Source organism: Lissotriton helveticus, chromosome 10 (genome assembly GCF_964261635.1).
Source record: "Lissotriton helveticus chromosome 10, aLisHel1.1, whole genome shotgun sequence".
NCBI lineage: Eukaryota > Metazoa > Chordata > Amphibia > Caudata > Salamandridae > Lissotriton > Lissotriton helveticus.
In genome coordinates this window covers 106183782-106210816 of record NC_136071.1, presented here as the reverse complement: position 1 = coordinate 106210816, position 27035 = coordinate 106183782, and the positions used below count along the sequence as shown (strand labels likewise).

General features: G+C 45.6%; 2 protein-coding genes across 2 annotated transcripts in view; one reads left to right on the top strand and one right to left on the bottom strand.

Annotated features, from left to right (window-relative positions):
* Positions 1-13408, bottom strand: part of CHTF18 (chromosome transmission fidelity factor 18) — a 428817-nt gene extending 415409 nt beyond the window's left edge. Inside the window, exon 1 of the mRNA XM_078664893.1 lies at positions 13217-13408. Coding sequence (XP_078521019.1) covers positions 13217-13304 — 88 coding nt within the window. The 5' untranslated portion in view covers positions 13305-13408. The remainder of the gene's footprint in view (positions 1-13216) is intronic.
* A 597-nt stretch (positions 13409-14005) lies between these two features.
* Positions 14006-27035, top strand: part of RPUSD1 (RNA pseudouridine synthase domain containing 1) — a 58273-nt gene continuing 45243 nt past the window's right edge. The window contains exon 1 of the mRNA XM_078664892.1: positions 14006-14172. The gene's annotated coding sequence lies outside the window, so the exon portion shown is untranslated. The remainder of the gene's footprint in view (positions 14173-27035) is intronic.

Sequence of the window (27035 nt, the reverse complement as noted above, 5' to 3'; positions counted from 1 at the left end):
TTGGAGTACACATCTCCCACTTTAGAAATTCCAATCATGTCCCAGCGATCGAAACCCTTGGTAGACCAAAGACCGCCCAGACGTTCGGAAGCATAAAGCGGCGTGGCTAACGTCAAGCGATCCTCCCAGCCCAGGCTCCGAGTCGCGGCCCGCCACACCGCCAAAGCAATCGACGTGGGACCCACAAGATGGCGCCCAGCAGGGCGAGAGTAAAGCACTCTGTTAAAGTCACCTCCCGGAAGCTGAAGTCTATCCATCTCAAACGCCGGATTACTACCCGGCGAGAACATGATGTGGTTGATAGCGGACAAGTGTGAGGCCCAATAATACCTCTTAATATCGGGGAGTGCAATGCCACCGTCATACCAAGGAATGGAAAGCTTAGCAAGCGCAATACGCGGGCGTCCATCCCAAACAAGTTGTCTCTGAAGGGTCTCAATCTCCCGAAAATAGGACTGAGGGACAGGATCATAATAATTCTGGAGAGCGTAAAGAAACCTCGGCAACGACATCATCTTAAACAGGGCCGCCCGACCAAGGGGAGACAAGGGAAGCTTGCGCCAACGAGCAACGTCCAAACGCAAACGAAGCAACGGAGGAAGGAGATTACGATCAAAGCGAAGAGACGAGTCCAGAGTAACGAAAACTCCCAAGTATTTGAAACCATCCCGGGCCACCTGAAGAGGGAGCCTGCTCGGTAACGGAGGTAAGACACCAGACAAAACATACACACAGGACTTTGTCCAATTGATTACGAGGCCCGAGTTAGCACCAAAGGACACAAGAACATCAAATAGAACAGATAAAGACTTACGAGGGGAGGTAAGATATAAGAGGATATCGTCAGCATAGAGCGAGACTCGGTCCTCGAAGTCCGGTGTCCAACGGATCCCTTTAAGGGACGGTTCCCAGCGGAGCCAGGCCGCCAACGGCTCAAGGGCGAGCGCAAACAGTAGCGGGGACAAGGGACAACCCTGGCGGGTGCCCCTGCCCAGGGGGAAGGGAGCAGACACCCTACCATTCACAACCACCTGCGCCAAAGGTTCCGCATACAATAACTTAATCCAGTTAATAAATTCGCACCCGAAACCGAATTTCTCAAGAGTCGCCCATAAATAGGGCCACTCCACAGTATCAAAGGCCATGGAGGCATCCAGGGACGCCAAAATGGCCGGTTCAGTCAGTAGCCCCGCCCTCGCTATCACGCCGTGAAGACGACGTAGATTCAAAGCAGTGTTGCGATGCGGGATAAAACCAGATTGATCCGGATGAACTAAGTCCCCGAGAACCGATAGGAGTCGGGTCGCCAAAAGTTTCGCCAGAACCTTGGGTTCAACATTTAACAGGGAGATGGGTCTATATGAGGAACAAAGGTCGCGAGGTTTACCGTCTTTAGGGATGACAACTATCGTCGCCAAACGCTGATCATAGGGAAGGAGGTTACGCTCACGTGATTCCAAAAACATATCGCGGAGATATGGCGCCATTTTGTCGGGTCGCAACTTGTACAACTCAATAGGCAAACCATTTGGACCCAACGCCTTGCCCGAACGGAGCGAACGAATGGCAGTAGCTATTTCATCAACCGTAAAGGGGGAGTCCAAAGCGACACGGTCCAAATCGGAGACACAGGGCAATGTAATATCACGCAAAAGGAGGCGAGAGTCAGCTATATCCCTCACAGACACAGGAGCATACACAACACGAAAATGTTCCGCAAAACGATCCACAATGGCGATAGGATCAATCACATTCTCACCACTCGCAGACTGAATCACAGGCACCACACGATTAGCTCTTTCTTTCTTGTCCAACCACGCCAGGAGTTTACCCGCCTTATCACCAACGTCATACACTCGGCCTTGTTGCTCACGAAACATCACTTTTGCAGCGTCAGTAACTAGGGATTTATATGCAAACTGTTTTAGACCCAGGGCATGAAGTTTCTCGGGCGTGACACCAGATCCCAACTCGGCCTCCATGGCAGAAATTTCCCCCTCGAGGTCCACTACCTCCCTCTTCCCGGCTTTCTTAGCTTCAACAATCAAAGAAAGGGCCTGTCCACGAATCACAGTTTTGAAGGCTTCCCACAGGGACACCGCCGAAGGGACCGACCCCTCGTTTTCCAGGAAATAAGCATCTATGGACTTGAGCAAGAGGGCACGAGTCTCAGGGGAGGAGAGATACCATGGGTTAATGGGAGCCACTCGGCCCACTGCCTCTATCCCAACCTCAAAACGAAGCCAGAGCGGCGAGTGGTCAGAGATGCCCCTTGGCAAATGTATAATCTCACGGACCGCCGACGACTGGGCAGCGGGCATCAGGAAATAATCTAGCCGAGAAAGGCTACCATGGGCACCAGAGTGAAAAGTGTATTGAAGCTGAGTAGGATGTAACAATCGCCAGCAGTCCACAAGGCCAAAAGTATCCAAAAACCCACCCAACCAACGCTGGGCATGCGGGGTATCCCTGGGGGGATGGCGATCGTGAAGGCCAGAAAGCACTGAATTAAAGTCACCGGCAAGAAAGAGTACACTATCAGGAAGATCCAACAGGACACGGCCTAAATCAGTGAAAGTAGCAGTTTGCAAGCCGGGGGGGACATAAGCATTAAAGAGGGACAGGGTGCGGCCCTCATATCTACCCACCAGAATAGTATATCTCCCACGATCATCCCGAATCACCTCATCTATCGCCAGCGGGAGGGAGTTACGAACAAGGATACCCACACCCCTGGATCCTGAAGTAAACCCCGAGTGTGCCACAAGGCTGTAGCCCCATCTATTCATTGCATTACATACATTCCCAATCAAATGGGTCTCTTGTAGGAAAACAATGTCCGGTGACAAACGTCTTATATATTTCAACACCACACTGCGCTTGATGCGATCTCCCAGGCCATTAACGTTCCAGGAAACAAATTTCAACCCCCTACCCCCCATCCCACTCACCCGAGCCAGGACCCCCCATCCAAGAGCTAGACATCAGAAACATCAGTAAAGACAGAAGCAATTCGCCTTGAAAACAACACACAAAAAAATAAGAACTTCCCAACCCCCCTCCCCCAGGCTGAAAGGAAACACCCCCCACCCTGCACCCCTGCAAAAAGCTAAAGAGCCACCCCAACCTGCAGTGTGCCTGTCGCCCCATAACCCCTAGTCTACACAAAGACCCCGGAGGAGGAAAGATCTCCGGGCCACCCGCCCCCAGACTACAGTAAGAGCAAGAAACAACACACAAAAAATAAATAATCACATTGCAGAGGTACGCCGGCCACCACTTCTGGGAACATATTCAAAACGAGACATCAGAGTCAAACAATCAGATCTCCACACCACCTTCGGCACCACCAGGGTGAGCGGCAGACTCAGTATCAGGAGGACAGTCAGGCAAGGAGTCCAGCCAGTCATTAGCAGCATCCGGTCTATCAAAGAACAGAGTACGCTCATTATATTCGACACGAAGTCTGGTGGGGAAAAGCATAGCATAACGTAGACCCTGATCTCGAAGACGTTTCTTAGCACCACGAAACTCCATCCGTTGTCTTTGAACCTGTTGGGAGAAGTCTGGGTAGAAGTTCACTGTGGCATTCTCGAAGGCCACCGGGCCCTTCACCCGCGAGGCCTGCAGGATAGCGTCCCGATCCCTATAATGAAACAGTTTAGCCACAATAGGCCTTGGCGGAGCACCCGGCTTAACTTTGCCCCCCGGGACACGATGTGCGCGTTCAACCGTGAAAAATTTGGTAAGCCCGGAGGGGGCAAGATGGTTTAAAATCAGACCCTCAACCAGGAGATCAACAGAGTGGGGTTCAGGATTTTCCGGTACACCAACCAGGCGAACATTGCAGCGACGTGCCCTGTTTTCAAAATCCTCCAGGCGTCGGGCCATGAAGTCGTTCACCCGACGAAGATTCCCAACCTCTGTCTGGAGCTCCGAGACGTCCTTCGTGAGGCTAGACGATTTAATATCCAGTGACTGGACCCTCTCATTCGTCTTGCCGAGATCGGCACGAATCAGGTTCACCTCAATGGCCACGGTGTCAAGTTTGTGGGCCAAGGCCTCGTACTGAAGGCCGGTGGATTCCTTCACTCCCGAGATGGCGCCCATGATATCCTGTAGGGAAGGCTCCGCCGACTCCTCCAAAATCCGTTCAGACGCCGTACTGTGGCCAGGTAGGGCAGCTCCGGGGGACCCCTTAGATTGAGTATAACGGTCCATGACGTTCGTCTGAACCGGCGCTCCGCGCAGAGGTGTTTTCGTCTTGCGCGTTTCTCTGTCCCCTCTGCCCGCCATTTTGAAAGATGCGTCACGGGACAAGCCACCAGGGTCGACGGGCCAAACACCCAAAACTCAGGATCAAAAGTACACCAAAAGGAAGGGCTCAACTCGGGAGGAGGCCACCAAACCAGCAAATAGAGAAGAGGAAAGCCCCGTGTCCGAACTGTCTCCAAGTCTCAGCCAAGCGCAATACGCACACTCGTGGCACAGGTCGAGACAGAATCGAAACCGAAACTCAGGAAGGGGGTCTCACAAGGCCAGATCTCCTGCCGTTGTTGTTCAATTCCAGGACGGCCACAGATCCGCACCCCGTCCCGGGCGCACCTCAAGGGCGGAGCCCAAAAGTTCAGACCACCGTAGCTCAGGAGTACGAGATCCAAATCAAATTCCGGAAAGTGCCAGGGTGATCAGCCAAACGACCTCTACTTGAATTCTTACAAGAAATCAGGATCTAGTCAGGATAAATCGCCGGGAGCGGCGAAGGTCCGGAGAGCGCTGTGCTCAAGCGGCCATCACGGATGCCCGCCAAGCTCCTCCCCCATAAGAAGCTTCATTAATCACAAGATTTAGCCTAGATGGAAGACTACTCAGAAAAGAATGTTATAATGTCAAATTGACAACTTCAGCTAACGCGGAGTACACAGACGCAATCCTCCTTCCCACAAAAAGCATTTGTCAGAAAACGAATACCTTGTGTCACAGAGGTCCTCCAGATCATAGCAGTGCAATAGCAAACAAGCACTGGCAATGTAAATGGGTCTTGTTTTAAAGGATGTTATATGGTAATGTGAATCACTGACAGTAGATAGCATAGAAATGTATATATTATATATATATATATATATATATATATATATATATATATATATATATATACATATTTGTGTGGAAGCAAAGAACTGTAGAATAATATTGGTGCAGGTTAAAAGGTCAAGTGACACTTGCACTGTCAAGTCAGGCCTAAAACTTCATGTAGACTGCCCTCCTCCCATCTGTGCCACTGCCAGAAGAAAACACCATAAGTTATGTAGTTATCTAAGACACTTTAACAGAATTACAATGTCGTGTGTGCCCCTGAAAGTTCAAACTCAGGCAGCTGGATAAATAAACAAAATGATCACAGCTTTGAGGAGAACAAGCACTTTTTAGTGGAAGCACAAAACATCTGCCCAATCAAATCAGGAACTCCTTCCTCCCTTTTTTTTTAAAAATCTTTTTTATTGAAGTTCATGGTGCCTAAAAGACATAACAGTTAATTAATCACATGCGAGGCATAAAAACATCTATACAAATAAATAATCACTCAAATTTAAACATCTAAAAGCACATTTCATGATGTGGGAATAAAATGCAATTGATCTTCCAAAAAATATGACAATACAGTACATATACAATTAGATTCTGTCCTCCAGCCACTTCTTGACCGGGGCCCAAAGGCGTCTTCCCATCTCTCGTTTTTTAGCACCTTTAAGATCATAGAGACAAGACTCAATATTATATATACCTAAGAATCTAGAGAGCCACATCTGATAAGAGGGGGCTGTAACCTCCTTCCAACCGGCCGAGATCAAGATTCTGAGCACGGCAACCGACATAAAGACCAAAGCGGCTTCGTCCTCTGTCAAAACCAATTTAGAATCAGAACCAAATAGCATCAGTGTTGGGGATAGATCGATCTTATGACCTAGCAGCCCCTCCCAAAATTTCATAACTGCGTCCAGAACTGGGCCCAGCCGATCACAGGTGACAAACATATGTAATAAATCTGCTTGCCCCATATTACATCTCGGGCAGCAATCGTCATTCCTGACACCCCAGGCAAATAATTTAGCCGGTGTATGATACAGATTAAAAACTGTTTTAAAATGCTGAGCCCTTAAATTAGAAGCCCAAAAAAGCTTTTTATTTAAACACGTTGCGAGGTCCAGGTCGACGTCCGGGTTTCCCAATTTGATTGCCCAGTCGCTTTCCACTTTTCCTACATCGTCTTGTATCCTCGAGACCAGAAGGTTATAAACCACTTTAATCTTCCTACAGCCTCTTCCCAAGACCTCAACCACAGGGAAATCTACCAGGGGCTTCAGTTTAGGCCTGTAAGCCAATAAAATGCGAGAAATTTGACCATAGATGAGCCACTGATTTACAGGAAGGCCATACCTCCTTTGCATGTCCTCAAACCTGATTATCTTGTCTCCTACCATTAGGTCTCCTATAGTCTTAACCCCCAAACCCTTCCATACTTGTAGATTCCTGTTCTTTCTTAACTGAGGAAAAAGACTCAAATTTTCCAGAAGAAGAGAGGGGTTGATTTTAGGGACATGAAAGAAATTTGAAATTGCTTTCCAGACCTGCCATGCCCCGAGCAAGATCTTAAATCGTGCCTTCTTATAGAACCTATATTCCAATTCCGTCAGCAGAAGACCAGTTGCTTCCCCCCCCCCAACAGCAATTTGAAAATTGGAGGGGGGCCCTGACTGTCTGGATTAGCACTTTCTCCCCCCGAGCCAGTGTCACAATGGAACAGAATAGACATCTGGATCAGGAGACAGGACCAATGGTACAATCTTAAATTGGGAAGTGCCATCCCGCCCCTTTCCCTCGGTAAGGACATAAGGCTCGTCGATCGTCTAACCTTGCCATACTGCCATATGAACCTAATGAACACAGACTCGAGATGTTTCAAAATTTTCTCATCAATGAATAGGGGTATAGCTCTGAACAAATACAACACTCTGGGAAACATCAGCATTTTTAGCGCATTAACCCTCCCCATCAGAGAAAGATGGAGAACTTCTATCCTTTTCAATTCGGCCTCTATAGATTTAATTAGGGGGGGGAATTCTCTTCTACTATCTTACCCACTGAAGCATTGATCTTTACCCCTAAATACACAGCAGAATCCACATATCTTGAGTCGGATTTCAATATATTCTTAGAACAAATTATCTGAGTTTTAGATTCGTTCAAAAGGTATCCAGAGCCTTGACCAAAAACCTTGGCCATCTGTACCAACACCGGAAGTGCCTGCTGCGGGTTCGTCGTAATGACTGCCAGATCATCAGCATATGCTAAAATCTTATTTACATGACCATTAAAAATCACTGGAGAAATTCTAGGGCACTCTAATATTTTCTGAATGAGAGGGTCGATGTACAGAGAGAAAAGGATGGGGGAGCAGGGACATCCCTGGCACGTCCCTCTCCTTATCTTAAACTTATCCGACTTCTCCCCCATAACCGTGATTCTTGCCACTGGGTCCTTATACATAGCCTTAATGGCTCTGATGGCATTCGGCCCGAAGCCTCTGCCTGCCAAAATACCCCAGAGGAAGCTCCAACCCACCCGGTCGAACGCTTTCTCTGCGTCGAGCAGTATCATGGCCATCCCACCCCCCGCGGCTTCCTGGGCGTCAAATAAAGTTATAGCTCTAGATGTATGATCTGTAGTGCCTCGCCCAGGAACGAAGCCATGTTGCCATGGGGAGACGATACCGCCTATGATCCTGCCCAACCTCTTCGCCCAGATCTTTGAATAAAGTTTTGTATTGGAGTTTATTAGGGATATTGGCCGGTACGACCCTGGTTTCTCAGCTGGTTTCCCTTTCTTGTGAAAGACTATAACGTTAGTTTCTTTCCACGAGTCCGGAACCTCCCCCGAATACAATATCCCATGAAATAAGCCTACTAGTAGGGGAACAATCTTGCGTTCCACTGCTTTATACACCTCCAGGGGGAGCCCATCAGGGCCAGAGGCTTTCCCAGGCGCTAACTCTCGCAAGGCAGATAAGACTTCAGCAAACGTAATATCTTTATCGAGGGCTGCTCTTGTACCATCATCCAAGCAGGGGCTGCTATCAATAGATGCCTCCGCCTGGATACCATCAGAATCGTCCTCTTCATATAATTTCTGATAGAAGTTTTTAAACACCATCAAAACGTCCTTTACCTCGGTATATATTGTCCCTTCCTCCTCTATACATACGATCGCGTTCTTCGATCTTTCCTGTCCTATCTGGAGGGCAAGTGCTCTACCGGCTTGCTCTCCCGTTTCATACCTTTTGGCCCTTGAAGATTGAAACGCCCCAATCGCCTTGTGCGTAACCTCTTTCTGCAACGCCGCTTTGACTGCCAGCAAAACACTCTGACTAACCTCACCATTACCGCCTGAAGCAATATCCTTTATATGTTGTTCCTCCGCAGTGACAAGCTTATCCATTAGTTTCTCTACTTCAGCCCTATCCTCTCTTCTCAGCCTGGCAGAGCAACTAATCGTTTCTCCCCTTAACGCAGCTTTAAAAGCCTCCCAGACCCTGTTCCGGGATGTGCTATACCTATTTGCCGCAAAAAATTCTCCGACCCAAATATTCAGATGGTCTACAAATCTACTAGCTGCCAGCAGTCTTCTTTCAAACGTCCAGTTTGCTCTAGATCTTTCCAGCCTTCCCACATCATAGTATAACAACAGGGGGTTGTGATCTGAAATAACCCTTGGGAGTCTACAGATCTTGACTTTCTCAGATTCCGACACAGAAACAAAGAAGTAATCCAATTTTGAATACTTCAGAGCTGGATTAGAAAAGTAAGTATAGCCTGCGTTCAAGGGCTCCTTAGCTCGCCATACATCCTGCAGCCCATGTGAGCCAATCATAGCCTGGACCGCCTTAAAAACTCCTTCCTCCCATTGTGTGGGTGGAGCTAAACCCCTCTACTGGCGAGTCTCACATAATTGACTGGCAACATTTATGGTGTCATGCCAGATCATAAAAATGGGAATAAAACAGAGGGTAGCACAACACAAATAATAACATACCTTTGCATCGAATTACTTTTATCACTAAGACACAGGAACTTTCAGCACTAAAGCGAGGCTATTAAGTAGCAAAAAACATATGCACCATAAACAAGCACTTGCAAAGCAATAGGTCTGGCTTATAAATGGAAGTGGCTCTGAGGCATTCAAATCAGTATCTGTCACTCATCCCTGCACTCATGAATCCACTTTTCCAGCCACGGCTTCATTCTTGCATCCACCCACTTACACAACCACAATAAAACACACACAAACAAACTCAGCTGTTGAATGCAAAAATAAAAGAATAAAAGTAGAAAATGAAACATGCTGCCACCAACCATTGCGGGAATATACTTGCAGTAACGAAATAAAACTAAGCAGCAGGAGGCCTTCTTGCATTGGAATTTTACATGGCATTTATTTGTTTTAAAGTTCCAGAGTAGCCACCATGTTTAAAACCAAAGCATTTGCATTCTTGAAAGGTGAAACAATGATACACTATGAACAATACCATTCCATAATGGTCACCTAGTTTAGATGCAGTGACCATGCAGGATGTGGTCCATTGTAAATTAAATGAATAGCAAACAAGCAAACTTATAGCACTGTCTGAGGAGTAACAGTATGCTCTTAAGTTTAGAATAAAAGAGGAAACAGAAAGAAATGAAAAGAGGCATATTAAGGGAGAACATTGAAAACTAGTGAACTTGCACACAGCCTTGGAACTGAAGCACCCTCATTTTATTATGAATGTCCACTTATGATCAGACGAATTAGGTTACTTAGTCAAGAGAACCAATGTATGAGGTGTGCTAACCTTAACCCAGTGCCGTATGCGGTCGGTGATGACAGCAGAATGTACATTATTACACTTATACAGACAAGTGGCAGAAGAGGGCCGACTCAAAGTGTACAAAAGAAATGCCGAGTGAGTGTGTACGTGTGCATCTCTCTCCAAACAACAGCCTTCCAATAAATCCTTACAGACAATGAGGATGCCACGTGCTCTCAGAAGTTGCAGACAGTGGTGTCATTTGTTGGCAACTGATGGTGGAGACAATGTAGCGTATAACAATGCATTTCGGCAGACAGCCTTGCTCACAGTTCCCAATCAACATACCAACAGTGTACAAATAGTGCTCACTGATAGTCATATGCAAACTACAAGCAGAGTGTCAGCTCAATATATAGAAGGTCGGTGTTATTTGATCAACATGTTGATTGCATAACTGTAATCGCCTGAATAATACTGGTCTGTAATGATTGTGTATTTGTATCAATCAATACAAAACAGATATTTTTATTATCACGTGCAAATTGAAAATGTATACATAAATGTATGCTGAGAAAGAAAAAAGAAACAACCCAAGTCAGAGAGCATAGGCTGTAAAATGTAAAACTCTCTGCAAATACTGGGAGCCATCTTGAAATGGGGAAGTCCCTGCAGTTACTACTTCAAGCCTAGTAGCACTTGAATGTGATTGACATGCCCTCCGTCTCATAACACTCAAATGACAACAATATTATGTGTACTGTGCAATTTCTACACTTCCTGGGATTCCACATGTCTAATTAATTGGGCAAATCTTTGTACTCAATCTTCTACCCAATAGGGTAATTGTATGGCTATGATTGAAACATCATCATTTTGCTTACCTCTAGGGGGTTATAATTAGGAAGCCAAATCGACTATTGTATGACAGTGATCGCCTCTTTTGTTTAAACATGTCCATTTGTTATAACATTATGGGGCTGATAGCATGTTAATAACAAGCATGTGGTACTTGTCCTGAGTAATATGGCCTCTCCCCTTTTCAAGATGGCATTCACTACTTACAGAGATACTAATTTTATATCCACAATTGAAATTCATAAATCTGTTTGCCTCTGAGAGGGGTTGCAACGACTAAGTCAATTGGACCCTTGTATAATAATTATCACATCGAATTGTTGTAATCAAATAATATGGAGGAGACAGTTTGTCAATGATGTGCTACTTGGATAGTATATTACAAGGATTTTGCCTTTTCAAGATGGTGCCCACTTTTTGCCAAGACTTTCATGCTATTCAACCTATGCTTGCTGACATGGTTTTTCTTTTTTCTTTCTCAACATACACTTATGTATACATTTTCAATTTACATCTCAACAGACACATCTGTTTTGTATTGATTGTTACAAACACACCATTCTTACAGACCAGCATTATTGAGGCGATTGCCATTACGCAATCAACATGGTGACGAAATAACACTAGCCTTCTGTATTGCAAGCAGACACCATGCTTGTACTATGTTAATGATTGTCACTGTGTATTATTTGTACACAGCTGGTATGTTGATTGGTACCCGTGAACAAGGCTTTCGGCTGAAGCTCTTCGGGTTACACGGTATGTTGGCGTTACCATGAACTTTCAATAAATGACCCCACTTCCTGCAACCTCGAGTATATTTGTTTTTTTATTATTAGATCATGTGAGACAGCTAAACTGGTCAGGCCGTCCAAATAGATTCCACCTAGAATTATTACAGGGCAAATCATCAACCGCTAGAGATTGGCAAAGGGATAATCAACACCAAAATCCTTGCCTACCAAAATAATCTATGAGATTTCATTGTAGCAAAATACATGTCTGCAGGGCTTAAACATGGTGCATGAACACTCCACCCTTAACGGCCTACTGTCTTTATCATAGGTGTTGTATAATAAATCATGCCTATTACCTTTGTCCAAACTTTTCATAATAAAACAGATCAAGCCTAGAGTTTCACCATTTGCTTGGAACCATAATTACCTCCGTACTGCTGTCCGGGGCATAAACTTAACCACAAGGCAAGAAGTGCAATACAAGCACTCTTTTTCACTGGAAGCATACAACTTCTTCTCAATCTAATGATACCAAGGTAATCAACATGTGGGTGGAGCCTAAGTGCCTCTCAGTAGAACTTCTGAAAGTTCATGTTCTGTTATCACATAAGGTCACACGACAGCTACGCAGTCAAGCCATAACTAGAAAAGATAACACTTTCATCAGAATTTGCCAATTCATCAAGGAACTGGCCCACAAGGAAAACCTGAACGCCAGTGATCCCATTACCAACAACTGATGCCACGTTACAGGCCCAACAGAATGTTGGTGCACCGACGACTTGATGGAGACATGGTGGCGTTTTTATATATTGAGATGGTAAGCATAGGCTTCCAGGCAACAACATAGAAATCAAGTATTTTGTCTGAGGGAGAGTCTAAGTCAAACAAGTGCTTTAACATAGCAGACATCTACCAAATGAAAAAAATACAGCAAATACTTGCTGGAAGCGGTCCTTAATATGGAACTACATCTGCAAAACTTGGCTCAGAAAATCTTGTCTGCACAAGGCCTTACTCTATGAGCATAGTCTTTCCAAGAACAGCAGCTTCGGGCTAGCATTACCAGAATACATGATGACATCAGCACAGAGTTAAGGACATTGAATTCTCTTCATACTAAACAATGGTGTAGTCATGCATTAGAAAGGGCATGGTGACATCCCAGATGGTACAGTGACCTCAACATAGAAAACAATACATCAACATAGTAGAATACCATCTAAATTATGGATGCAAGATTCGATTACTCATTTTTTTAAAGCATATAATTACGAATGCAGCACGTATAACCCTATTGAGTGTTATAGTAGCTGATGCCATTTGCCCCCACACCCCAAAAAAAATATATATATGGATATGCTTCCTTTTTAAGGTAGCTAGAAAATGAAGTCAGGATAAGAATGTCAACATGGCCTGCGTTAATGTCCACCTGCTATAAGATTATACATTTGTATTTATGTTCTTTTTAGTGCGCTAGCAGTGTCAGAACCAGGCATCTTAGACATGCTCATGTTGTTTGCAATGGTATCAAATGTGTGCCATGCAAAGACAGCATGTCATATGGCGATGTCATTCAGCATTATGCTATGGTAATCGTAGTAGAAGGTGGCATAATGACATGAGGCCACTTTGCAGCAGTGAGGGCAATTGATTAATGATGTGTTGTCATTCTGCCTACTCTGATTCATCGGGGCTGCTTATGTCGCTGTATGCCACTTTGATGACGACATAGCGAAGTCACGATGCTTCCAGAACGAGACCCTCCTCTGCTCACCTTCCAGGTCTGCCAGAGCCTCCAGCTCCGAAGCGAACTGGCTCTCGAAGTCATCGTCCTCCACTCCGTACAGATCATAATCATCCATAGCTGGGGGAGAGCCGCTGTCCCGGCGCTTACCGCGCACGCGCACAGCTCATGCCTGCGTGAGTGCACACAACCAAAGCACCCGCCAAAACTCACACAATGAACATGGAAAGAGGGCTAGGCCATGGATGTACTAGAAGCTGACGTGAGTATTGCGCGCTGAGGCGGCCATATTTAACTGGAGAGTTTACTGTCCATTAGGAACTCTAGAAACACTGAGTAATTGTTCAAATGCAACAAACAGGGCTTGATTAGAAGTATTATTCTAAATATAATCTATGCATATGCGAAGCACGCATTATAACACTACATTTATATTCATTTTTCAAATTTGAACAACCCTAAAAAAAATGAATGAGTTCACTATTATTACGATTTTGCTGTAGCTATTGCTATTTCGGTATTGAAACAAGCATTTCAGAGCGGAAAGTGGCTTTTTATCTTCGTCCTTTTTTGTCGTTGAAAAGATCTTTACTGTTGTTATTAACCTCGATCGGCTTAGTCATATCCGACCGTCCCATAGCTTTGTTGTGTCTTTTCCTGGCTCGGATAGTTTTAAATACATGTTCATCCCCATAGACAGCGCATACCAAAGGTTCTTTTGTGAGTAGAAACTCGTTGTGGCTCTGCTGAATGTCTTGGTGTAGTGCCTGATTCCTCTATTAAACAGAATCTCAACTCGGGTACTATTTGCCTGACCCTAACATGTCTGCCGCCTCAGTGCAGTCCATTTGACAAGCGTGGCCAGAAGCTGTCAAAAGGGATGCAAGTAAGATCGCCTTAGTGTCTATAGTGGAAAATAAAGTTCCGGAGCGGATAGTAGCGGTCGCAGACCACCTTTAGTTACGATCGCGGACCTACTTTATTCGGTTAGTAAACGAATGCCGTTGTAAACATTACCCAGCCAATGCCATGGTTTTTACCCATATTGATATATCAACATTGACAGTAGATTTACATTGTAATGTAGTTGTATTTATATAGCTCTTACTACTTCTGACGAGGCGTTGAAGTGGATTACGCCGCCAGCACGCTGATCCAAAACCCAAAGTCACTGGTTAATATAAGGTCACTTGTTATTGTTGATTGTAGTCATTTATGCCTTGCGCTAAACCAAGCTTTTCCATGCATCCCCTCCAGTTTTTTTTGAGTTGGCTTAAATCAATAAGTTAGGTGTCACTATTTGTTGGGGTGGAGGGGGGCGTACGTGAATTCATGCAGATGGTTAAACGATGCACTTGAAGAAATTAGGCTTTGTTAAGTTTCAAGGACATACATTTTAAAGAAGGAGCAGTTGTGGGCAATTGAAAAAAAGACATTGATAACGATGAAAGCAACGTGCATGTGAGTCCGAAAAGTTTGTGCTCAGAGAGAGGAGGCATGAAAGGGATGGGGGTGGGGGAAGAAGGAGAAGAGTACCATTTGAAAGATAAAGGAAAGGTGGCATCATCATTTTAGAGAAGTAGTCTTATTTCATAATGGATTTTAGAAAAATTGAGGTTGCATTTTGAGGTAGCATGCAATCGGACGCTACAGAAGTGTAGAAAGAAACAACATTTGACTGTGAAGATAGTGCTGTATTAGGTACATTTGATAGGCACTCAGGTCCTTGTGTGCACTTCATGTCCCGCGGCCCGCCATTCCATTTAATTTAACAGCGGCGGCTCCTCTGCTATGATGGACCAGCATCGCCCCCGCTAGCAACCTCAAAACTTGAAAAATGAAACAATAATAAAGCATGTTTATTATCGTTTTATTTTTCTCCATTGCGTCGTCTAGGGGGCAGGGCAATGGGGATGACCGGCACAAGGGGAAGTGGTAGGTGCACTGTTGTCAGTGTGCATGTGGTTTTGGCCCGTCATCTCAGGACAGCCAAACTGAACTGCACACTGAAGTTGTCTCCAACCCGAGCTGCGTTGCCGTGTTGGAGGCAGCATATTACACAAAAACAGTGGTCCCTATTTTTTGGACACAATATTGTACAGAAGCAATAATCATACACTTGATAAGTGATATGTCTTTTGTCCAGCCGGACAAGAATTTTTTTTTTTTTAGCGTACAGAAGGATTTCATAAAATGCGGGATCCAAATGACAAGCGGGCACAGCCGTGACCCGTGACATTCAAGACACAACAACGAAAGAATGGTCAAAAGAACAAAGTAAAGATCTGTCTGTGTACTTGTAGTCAGTGTTACAGACTCAAATTATTTTGAACACACCATTGCTTTTTACAATATTACATTTACATATTGCATATGGGGTTTTGTGGTCGACGACGTTTCGATGCCGCCTTTAAATATAGGGCATCATCATCAGGACAAACTTATTTTCATTGTTGTCTTTACACTTGAATTATTAACACTATGTCTTTTGTTACATTACTTTACACAAAATACATGGGAAGAAGGGGAAGAAAAGACAAAGAATAAGAGTTTAAGGCATGTTATTAGAAATTCCAAAAGTGCTGAGTGAAGTATAAAAACGGCGAGTGAAGAGGTGTGGTTCCACCTTTTTTAAAAATTAAAATAAAAAAATATAAAAATAATAATAATAATATTAACCGGCGCACGTGTCAAAGAAGATTCTCGTACAGTGGTGAGTGATGGTGAATGGGTCTATAACAAGGAGCTTATAGCCACTGAATAATAAGCCAGACGTACCTATATGTGAGGAGGCATTATCGCTAATATAATGATGGGAATCATTAGTGACTAACGTAGCGAGCTAGGCAGACTATATTGTACTGAAGCTAACGAGGCGGATGCTCCGGGCATGCATGAATGGCGGCTGCGTCAGGATGTGAACTGGTATCTATATCTACGTGAAGGAAGAAAAACATGCGCAGTGCGTGAATTGATTAAAACTTGACATACGTGCTTAGTCCTATTGTAGTTCCAACAATTCTTATTAAAAATAGCGATTTGTGAATTCTTTCTGGAGAGAAAGAAAATGTCAATTAATCAACCTGTTCAGTTGGGTAAGGACCGGGAGTTGGAAGTGGGGTCTGTTAACCATATTTACCAATTTCCAGAAGATACACCTGAGTTTCTGGGTCCGCCCGGGTGTGAATTGTCACTAATGATTCCCATCATTATATTCGCGATAATGCCTCCTTACATATAGGTACGTCTGGCTTAATATTCAGTGGCTATAAGCTCCTTGTTATAGACCCATTCACCATCACTCACTACTCTACGAGAATCTTCGTTGACACGTGCGCCGGTTATTATTATTATTATTATTATTATTATTATTTTGATATTTAAATTTTTTTTTAAAAGGTGGAACCACACCTCTTCACTCGCTGTTTTTCATACTTCACTCAGCACTTTTGGAATTTCCCAATAACATGCCTTAAACTCTTATTCTTTGTCTTTTCTTCCCCCCTTCTTTTCATGTATTTTGTGTAAAGTAATGTAACAAAAGACATAGTGTTAATAATTCAAGTGTAAAGACAACAATGAAAATAAGTTTGTCCTGATGATGATGCCCTATATTTAAAGGCGGCATCGAAACGTCGTCGACCACAAAACCCCATATGCAATATGTAAATGTAATATTGTAAAAAGCAATGGTGTGTTCAAAATAATTTGAGTCTGTAACACTGACTACAAGTACACAGACAGATCTTTACTTTGTTCTTTTGACCATTCTTTCGTTGTTGTGTCTTGAATGTCACGGGTCACGGCTGTGCCCGCTTGTCATTTGGATCTCGCATTTTATGAAATCCTTCTGTACGCTAAAAATAAATTTCTTGTCCGGCTGGACAAAAGACATATCACTTATCAAGTGTATGATTATTGCTTCTGTACAATATTGTGTCCAAAAAATAGGGACCACTGTTTTTGTATAATATGATACTGCCCAAGTTCCCTATGGTATACCTTCTGGGTTCCCTTGTCTTTTTGTAATAGTGTTGGAGGCAGCAGGCACAGGCTTCCAGTCTCTGTGGGAGTGCAAATCCAGGCCACTCGGGCCAATCCTGATGCTGCTGTCATGCATGAGAGCAGTGTTAGGATTGGCCGCAAGGCAGACTGGGAGCCTGTGCCTGCAGTATAGCCAGTAGAGCGACAATGAGGCGATGCCGTGGGCATTCAGGTACTTTTTTTTGTTTTTATTTTTTTATTTGTTCCCCCTCCCGACACCAGCCGCAACTGTAACTTAATGTCCTTATTCATAAATGTTGTAGAAGTGCAATGCTTCAGAAAGTCATGTTCTGTTCTGTCATAAGACGAACAGTCTGTCCACAGCTAGGCTGCTTTTAGACCACTGTTTCAGCAAGGATAGCTGTCCAGGGGTTAGCTGGATGCATATGTCGGGAAATATCAATGGTTTTAGACTGCTATCAAAGGAAGCAGCATGTAAATAACAAGGACCCCCTGTGGAGAAAATCAATTCAAAATACAGGGAACTAGACAATGTAATAAACTTATTGGCATAATATAAACACAACGGAAGGGAGAAGTAGCACTAAGCAAACAGACTCAATAATTATAAAAACCGATATCATTAAATAAGTATCAGAATAATCACTTTAAAAACAATTAATAAAACAACATGAGTATAAACATGAGTGTAAATCAATAATACCAAAAATGAAATAGACAACATTCATAGTAATTGTGGCTCCTGAAGAAGGCGTTCCCCATAAACGCCGAAACGCGCGTCGAATAATTCATATTGCCACTGTGATAATATTTTTAATTTGTATGTTGTATGCTGTACATGAATGTTGTCTATTTCATTTTTGGTATTATTGATTTATACTCATGTTGTTTTATTAATTGTTTTTAAAGTGATTATTCTGATACTTATTAAATGATATCGGTTTTTATAATTATTGAGTCTGTTTGCTTAGTGCTACTTCTCCCTTCCATTGTGTTTATATTATGCCAATAAGTTTATTACATTATCAAAGGAAGCAGCAACATCAAGATCATAGCAATGTGAAAAAAGTAATGCGTAACTAAAGCAAACATCAAAAAGGATGTTCTGCAAACACCAGAGTGGAAGTCTTCTGATGTTCATTGTCAAGTTTGGCACTTAGTATTAATTAAGAAGGCAGAGAGAGATTTATTTTAGATGCCTCTCATTTGACAATGCACCAAATGGAGGGTGAGGAGAGTTTCTCCAGACAGTGGAAGTATAGTGCCCACATTCCTGTGGTTGGATGATGGAGATCCAGACACCAGGATGAGGGAGATGAACCAAGGGCTCTTTTTTAGAAATTCAATGAAGACTTTGTCTGCAAGACCCTGCTGATTATACTTCCTGAAGTACTGCAGTTCGGCAAATGGTAGGATTGAAGGGGAAGACTGCAGAGTCTGCTGTGGAAGGTAACAGGGACTCTTTAGGAGAGGCCCAGCATTTTGTTTTTCTTGATCTCAATTTCAGTTGAGCTGATGACAGATAAGTGCATAAAGCTCACACCTGTTTGTGCTTCTGTCGTGGGAGCTGTAGTCCAGAGACTATCTAGCTGTGAGGGGCATCATTAAACCAAGGCTGTGTCTGGAGTGAAACCTGGAGTATGTTGTTTCACAAATATCCCCATCATGAGGAACAAAAGAAAAGCCAGCACATAGGCGAAGGCCAAATGAAAAGGAAATAAATATGTACATTTCAGGGGCACATTTTCCAAAAACTATAAGCCCACACATTGGGGAAAAATCATTTTGGGTTATTCAAGTAAAGAAGAGCACATTGTTCACAAAGCCTACTGTTTTCTATGTCTCGCCTAGCGTTGCAGCGCGACGCACTGTCGTCAGCGAGACTTATTGTTATCGTCTTGCCTCTCATGCGGGTACAGACCGGGTCACGAGCAGGGCTTTGGCGATTGGGGTCTGTGGACGCGCTTGGGAAGATGCGCCGCGCACACACACACACCAGCTGCCTCCAGCCGTGCACACACGCACCAGCCACCTCCACACGCACCAGCCGTCCCCAGCCACCCCCCACACGCACCAGCTGCCCCCAGCCGCGCACACACGCACCAGCCACCCACACACGCACCAGCCGCCCACACACACACACCAGCCGCCCACACACACACACCAGCCGCACCAAGCCAGTGCACGCGCCCCCACGGCGTAACCAAGTCCCACTCACCGGGTGTCATCTACGCCTCCATTGATGTGGCACACGCGGGGGCTTCCCTCACTGATGGGAGCCCCGCACTTGCATCCACAGCCTCAGTCGCCACTTTTCTGCCGCCGCCACCACGGGGCTCCAATGCGTCACCACTTTCATCTCGGCGAGTCACTTCGTGGGCACGGGCTTCCCGCAGATGGCGGTAGTCCCAACCCACAACAAGCATGACGCTGCCGGACTTCCGGATTTCGCGTCAGATCGAGCCGGCGACTTGCCAGGAACCCAAGCGATTTCTAGGTACTTGTTAATTTTGGTTTTGTCTGAAACAAGAATGGTATCCTAGACTAGACCCTGCAGGATCAAATAATGACAGCTCAAGATATGGTTCCAGTTTGACATTAAGCATTCTCCTAAAGCTTCAGTTATCAACCAGATGCACATCCCATCATAATGTTTTAACTTCTGTCGCAAGCCTGCCCCTTTGATAGTATATTGAGTGAGAAGTAGTTTTTTTAAAAATAGTGTACAGCAACTTTAAAAAGATCTTGACTATTTTTTTCTGTAGCCGCTTGCGAACCGAACTAGCAAACAAAGGTAAGTGGTCGATTCTGATGCATTCATGCAGTTTTGCAAAGATGATGTGGCTGCTTTATGTACAATGGTTTACTTATGCAACACAATAGAGCGAACTCGGAGGGAAGAAGCCGTTCACTCTTGTGGTTGGTACATCAGTGACCAGACAGTGGCTGTAGAAATATAACCTGTTTATCCACTAGGGCTTCTCTTCAGTGCAAGCGAGGCTATTTCTATAGGGAAGCCTTCCTGCCAGAGAAAAAGGCTTTCCTTCAGCAGTGTTTGTATTTGTAATGTTTCATCTTCTCAATCTTCAAGCTGCACCTTCCCCGGCAGTGACTTGAGCTGTCTTACTTGACAAGATCTTACCCTGTGGTGTTGTGCAAGTCTAGCTCATTGAAGGTGCAGGCGAAGCTTTGGGGTTTCGTGGCTTACTGTGTGCACAATGAAGTCTCAGCCTCTTAAATAAGTGCCAGGCTGATAGTGGGAATAGACCATTGCATACCGCTGTTCCCCACATCACAATGTCCCTTTTAAGATTCCTTGTTCACGAATATTTGGCAAAAATAAGTCTTTTAGGAGCTCATGTGTCTGGCTTTGGTTGATAGGATGGGTTTCAAGAACCGTATTGGGTTAGGAGTACCTGTGGTTAGGCTTCTGTGGGCATCTTCTACTCAGACGTTGCAACTACGAAGCACAACATGGGGTGGGGTAGGATCAGGAACAAGAAGGACCACCTCCCAAAAAAGCAGTCATGAGTTGGCACGAAAGTCTAGTAAAGTCTATGCGCTCATTCGAGACTGATATCATGAGGATCTCAAGCGCGGTCTTGACATATGTCTAGTGAGACTAAACACTACTTTCTGTTCAGCCGCATGACACACTCTCCATAGACTCTCATCTAGCCGCCTCTTGGAGCGGGGCCAATATCTTCTAAAGCAATGATTGAAATGATAATGTTGCAGTAACACAAACCACGAAGGGATCTCTTAGGACCAAAGATGTGTCACTAAATGCCCTTTCTTTAAGCCAGGATCCCCTTGTAAAGTCGTCAGTTCTGTGGTAGACTACAGAGGAAACGAGATGAGACCTACTGCAAGCACCCTCTTCTTATAGACCAAAATTCTGCATCCGCTGTATGCCAATTTCCACACCCTTCACCCCATCCCTTCCACCCACATTATCCACTTGCCTCAACTTAGAAGATTGAGTGACCAATATGGTCATCTTTACCTTTTGGTGTGGCTGAGACTTGGGTTCACCTCGTAGGACATGCAGGTTTGAGGTAACTAGGGTACCTTTGTAATAGCAAGTAGAGGTACAGAATGAGTGCCTGGAGGCTGCTGCTTCCCAGTTGGCATGATGTTGCCGGACCGGCTCCACCCAATGTCCGGTGTAGCAGTGATAAGGCGATCAGTGTGTTCCTTGAGATATCACTGCTTGTAAATGCTGGGTGCCAAAATAATTTCATGTTGATCTGGTCAATTTTCCTTAAACGTCGAAGACAGTTGCTGAGTATTTTGGGTCCTTTAGTTATTTCACCTCCCAGGCAGCGTGCCTTGGGCATCCCAGTGCAGGGTTGGTGCTGTATGTCTTCCTTGCTAAGAGTTACACAGAGGCCAAGAAGCCTTCAAGACTCTCTGTGAAGTCTTCTAGCTACTCCAGGCAGAAAAGTTTTATAAGATTCACTTTGGAAATGAGAGTAGATTGATGCCTACTGCCAATACACCATGCCTTTGGGAGGTTTTTTATCTTTAACAATTTGATGAAAATAACTACACCTTTATTTTCTTAATCCCAGTTCCATCTTTGTGTCTCCCCTTTCTAGTAATTGTTTGGTGTTTGTGTTGGGAGGGGGACGAGGCGTGGGGGAGCTAACAGAAGGCCTTTTCAACATTAATAGCAATTTATTCAGCTTCGTAGGGAAACCCTCTTATTTCACCATTCCAGTAGAGTTTTGTTTCTGACGCCCCTTTTACCATGCACACCTTAGTACAGTGCTGCTTATGAGGGTATTATGTTGGTTCCCAGTTAATAATTTTGGAAAACGAAATAATGAACATCTTGTAATGCTTTGTTTGTAAATTGAGGAATTGTGTGTTTTGTTGTATGCACGGTACAATCATGCCTTGGGAACAACATCCAAGAATTCCAGATTAAACTCTAACCTGCGCTCCTTTTTTATGAGCGTTATTCTAGGTAGTGTGACAATAAGAACATATTGCAACTCTCTCTAATGAATTTTTCGAAGTTGAATCACGCTCAGTAGTGGCCACTCGAGTGACTGAATGCCTAGTAGTAAACCGATTCATAGCTGGTGACAGGATTATGTATATATACTGGGGGAGTTTACAAAACAGAAGGGGGCAGAGATCTCTGCTTGCCTGAGCCCTTACTTCTTGCGAATTGGAAGATTTGTACATTTTCTCAAGCACCTTTTCTTTTGACACTAGGGCAACTCTCTTTATTTCAGGCATACATTTTGCTGAGTCAGACTGGAAATCAAAGAGGCAAATAAATATATGCTTGAGCCCCCATTGATAAATAAATCAATATTAAAACAATGTCTGACCTCAAGATAGCAAATGTTTTTTAGGTCTCGCTGGTGTTAGCAGCGTGAAGCGCTGAATCCAGCGAAAAGACCTTATGTTGTTCACTTGCTGGGAATGTTGGGCAGGGGATGGGTACGCGCAAGCCCATGGCGATTTCACCTCGTGGACACGCACGTCCAGCCCTGCGCTGTGCACATCTCCTGTCCCACATTCCCAGCAAGTCAGCCTCTCCCCTCTCTCAATCGCACGCTCACACACACAGACACACGCGCGCACACAGACACACGCGCACACAGACACACACACATGCGCATACACCCCCTCCCACCACCCCCCACTCACCGGGCTCTTTCCGCCACAGGCTCCATCACTCCGCGAGACCTATCGGCTCCACGGCCCATCACCGCGCACAGAAGTGCTCCTTTCACACCAGCACAATTGCGTTTTCCTCGCACCACAAAGACCGGCTCCACACCCGACCAAGACCCCCCCCCCCTCCCAAAAGAAGAAACGTGCAAACTCACCCTGTGTGGCGGCTGGCTGCTGTCAATCTCCAGCTCCTCCAAATTTCTAGCAGCACGATGCAGGGCTTCCTCCTTAGGCATAGGAGCCCGCACTGCTATCTTCATCCTCTTTGGTGCCGGGGCTCCCTCTTCATCACGGGAGCCCCGGAAGGGGACAGGCGCTGCATACACCATGCGCACGCTCGAGCCACAGCGCACGCGAAATGTAACATTTACCGAGCATGCGCGACCAGCCCTCGCCCCTCCTAGGTCTCCTCCCTGCACAAACGCCATGGGTTATCGTGGGCTGCTATTGGGTCAGTAGACTGCTAGGGGAGGGACGATAATTAGTCTGTGGATTTTAGTTGAGTTTGGGGGGGAGAGTTCTAGGTTTGGCGCTTGCTTGCTTGGGACATGCCAAACCTAACCAATAACAAGCTCTTGTTGACTCTCGCTCCTCCTCACTTGCTGAAAGCCATTACTTCAACCAGCAGGTCTTACCCCCTCTTTCCTCCCGTGATTTGTTCTCTTGTGAAATGGATCCAAAAAACAACTCTTGTGCCTTGCCTACTGCTCCATTTGTCGGGCACAGGCATTTGAAGACGCCGGGGCAGAAGCGGACTTGCAGCTCTCTCATACAGGTATTTATTTACATATTCAGTAGCCCGTTAGATAGCCTCAGACGCAAATCTCTTGTAAGCCACAATTATTATGAACATTTTCTGTCCAACATGAGGAGCCTTGAGGAATAAACAAGCAGTGGGCGTGGTAAATGCATATTTGTTCACACCACGCTGACCAAGTGCACAACAGTGCTTCAGTGAGTGCACAGGCCTAGAAGGCGACACGGTCCCTGATTTGTCACCACTCTGGTGACTGCTGTTTGACGTTTATTCAGTTATGTGCCATTTGTTTGCCCCATCAGACACACATCACCTGCTCATGGATATGCGATGTGCTGATATCTCGCAGCCCTCCGGTTTTAAAAGCGTAGACCGCACAAAACTCTGGTCCACCTGGTACCATAGCATGAATACACATGTTCCAAATAATCAATATCATTGGGCCACATCTATTTTCACCAACATTGCCTAAACCTACTGGCCGCTCGTAGCCGCTGGAGAAGGGAGACAAACCTATCGCTGAGACATACCTGGGACTTTGTGTTTAAAACTCTGTTGGATGCTGACCTGCAAGCGGAGTTGTGCAGGGGACTTTACCGATCGCTGGAGGGACTGCGAGGACCACAGGCCAGTGCATGAGCCAACTAGACGCACCTGGACCTGTACACGCCCTCTTCCCGCCCACCACCTCCCTGGTAGTGCATTTACGGCTCGCGGCCCCCGCTTCGCGGGAGCCGCTCGTAGCTGCTGGAGAAGGGAGACAAACCTATCGCTGAGACATACCTGGGACTTTGTGTTTAAAACCCCGTTGGACGCTGACCTGCAAGCGGAGTTGTGCAGGGGACTTTACCGATCGCTGGAGGGACTGCGAGGACCACAGGCCAGTGCATGAGCCAACTAGATGCACCTGGACCTGTACACGCCCTCTTCCCGCCCACCACCTCCCTGGTAGTGCATTTACGGCTCGCGGCCCCCGCTTCGTGGGAGCCGCTCGTAGCCGCTGGAGAAGGGAGACAAACCTATCGCTGAGACATACCTGGGACTTTGTGTTTAAAGCCCCGTTGGACGCTGACCTGCAAGCGGAGTTGTGCAGGGGACTTTACCGATCGCTGGAGGGACTGCGAGGACCACAGGCCAGTGCGTGAGCCAACTAGACGCACCTGGACCTGTACACGCCCTCTTCCCGCCCACCACCTCCCTGGTAGTGCATTTACGGCTCGCGGGAGCTGCTGGAGAAGGGAGACAAACCTATCGCTGAGACATACCTGGGACTTTGTGTTTAAAACCCCGTTGGACGCTGACCTGCAAGTGGAGTTGTGCAGGGGACTTTACCGATCGCTGGAGAGACTGCGAGGACCACAGGCCAGTGCGTGAGCCAACTAGACGCACCTGGACCTGTACACACCCTCTTCCCGGCCACCACCTCCCTGGTAGTGCATTTACGGCTTGCGGCCCCCGCTTCGCGGGGGCCGCTCATAGCTGCTAGAAAAGGGAGACAAACTTATCGCTGAGACATACCTGGGACTTTGTGTTTAAAACCCCGTTGGACGCTGACCTACAAGCGGAGTTGTGCAGGGGACTTTACCGGTCGCTGGAGGGACTGCGAGGACCACAGGCCAGTGCGTGAGCCAACTAGACGCACCTGGACCTGTACATGCCCTCTTCCTGCCCACCACCTCCTCTACTTAGACAGACCCCTTCTTCCGGCCCGCGGGACGCGCACGGGTGCCCGCCGGGCGAAGCCCGGGCCAAGGGCGGGCCCGTTTGAGCCCGTTAGAGACCGGGTGAGACCGGACCGGGCCCTCCCTCCTTCGCCTCCTTTGCTTACAACAGAGTAAATTGTATGTATGCCTGTGTGACATTATTTAATTATATTTGAACTGTGGGTATATATCACGCTAACCAATAATTATGTCTACCCGAGGTAGCAGGAGTAAAACTGCTGCAGAGGGAGCAAAATTAACAGGCACCTTAGACAACTTTATAATACGGGCAAATTCAGTAATCGATCAGGGTATCATTCTAATGGAACGCAGGGTATCCCAAGACTTAGCATTTGCTAAAAGGTCATCTATGGGGCACCTTGCGGCGGCTCGCACCCCTGAACCGATAAAGGGCCCTCTTAGAGGTTAATGCGGAGGTGCATAGTATGCCGCTCGGGGGAGATCAATCAACCTCGTTGTCCCTATCAGACTCATCGTTGAATTCAGATACAGACCTGGAAAAAACCCCATCACTCATTATGGAGTACCCACAAGAAGAAATAAGCACCAGCTTATCCAGGGAGAGGAGGGAGGGTGCAATTCCTAAAAAGAAAAGCATTCATTTCAACATGACTATCCCAGGGGCAAAAAAATCTAAAGTAGCTAAATCCAAGGGCACTCGTAACGCACCCAATAAACAGGGCATGGGCCAAGAACAGCCTAGTAAGAAAGGGCATGAACGATTGACAATAGAAGCAGTAAACATGGTTTCGGACCCTAGTGGAGCCGAGGTTTTAACAAGCATAGATGTGGAAATAAAGGAGGACTCGGAGGGTCAACTTTTAGCCAATATGGGGAAACTATTTAAAACCCTCCTCGCACCACTAGAAATTAGATTAGTAAACATTGAAAAACAGCTTAATGAATTGCATAATCTGACCAAGAACCCGGTGAACCCTGGGGCAAAAAAAATACCTAATATTAAACCCCCTAAGGCTGGTCAAGCAGGACTACCAACAAAAAAACTCTTAACACCAGCGAAAAAAGTAATCTCTAACCCTGTAACTGCAACTGAGAAGAAAGTAGCTGATAGACCCCCTGACCCGATTCAGCAACCTTGGAGGGAGGAGAATCCATCTATTACTCCCGTTGTTCACCCTAAAAACATGGGGGAAGGGGGGCTACTGAGGGCAGATTTTCTGTGAACTTGCCCCCAGAGGCGAGTCCTTACGTAGTAGTCCTGACAGGGATACCGGAACTGGAAGAGTTTGTCGAGGAACCAACTTGGTCTTTGAAAAATAAAGTTTCCCATTGGCTAAACATAAATCGCCCCCTACCACCAAATATGTCAAGCAAGATTTTAATGGTGCGTAGGGTGCCATGGGTAGGACATGAGAGGAAATCAATAAAAGGGGACTGCGTGCTGGTTAATTTTTAGGACCGGCGCACGGTTGATTATATTTGCACATGGAGTACACAAACTAGTGACGTAGGGATAGAAACTAGACGGCTCTCATACTTCTACCCACTTAGGAATTTTCAAGGTTTTGATTATGGAAAACATTGGGGTAATGCGGGGAATGCAGGATACCAAGAGTGGGGAGGATATCCAAACAGGAACCTTTTACATATGGAAAATTGGAGGGGATTCCCACCACCAATAGGTTCAGCTGTCTTGAGATGGTGGACT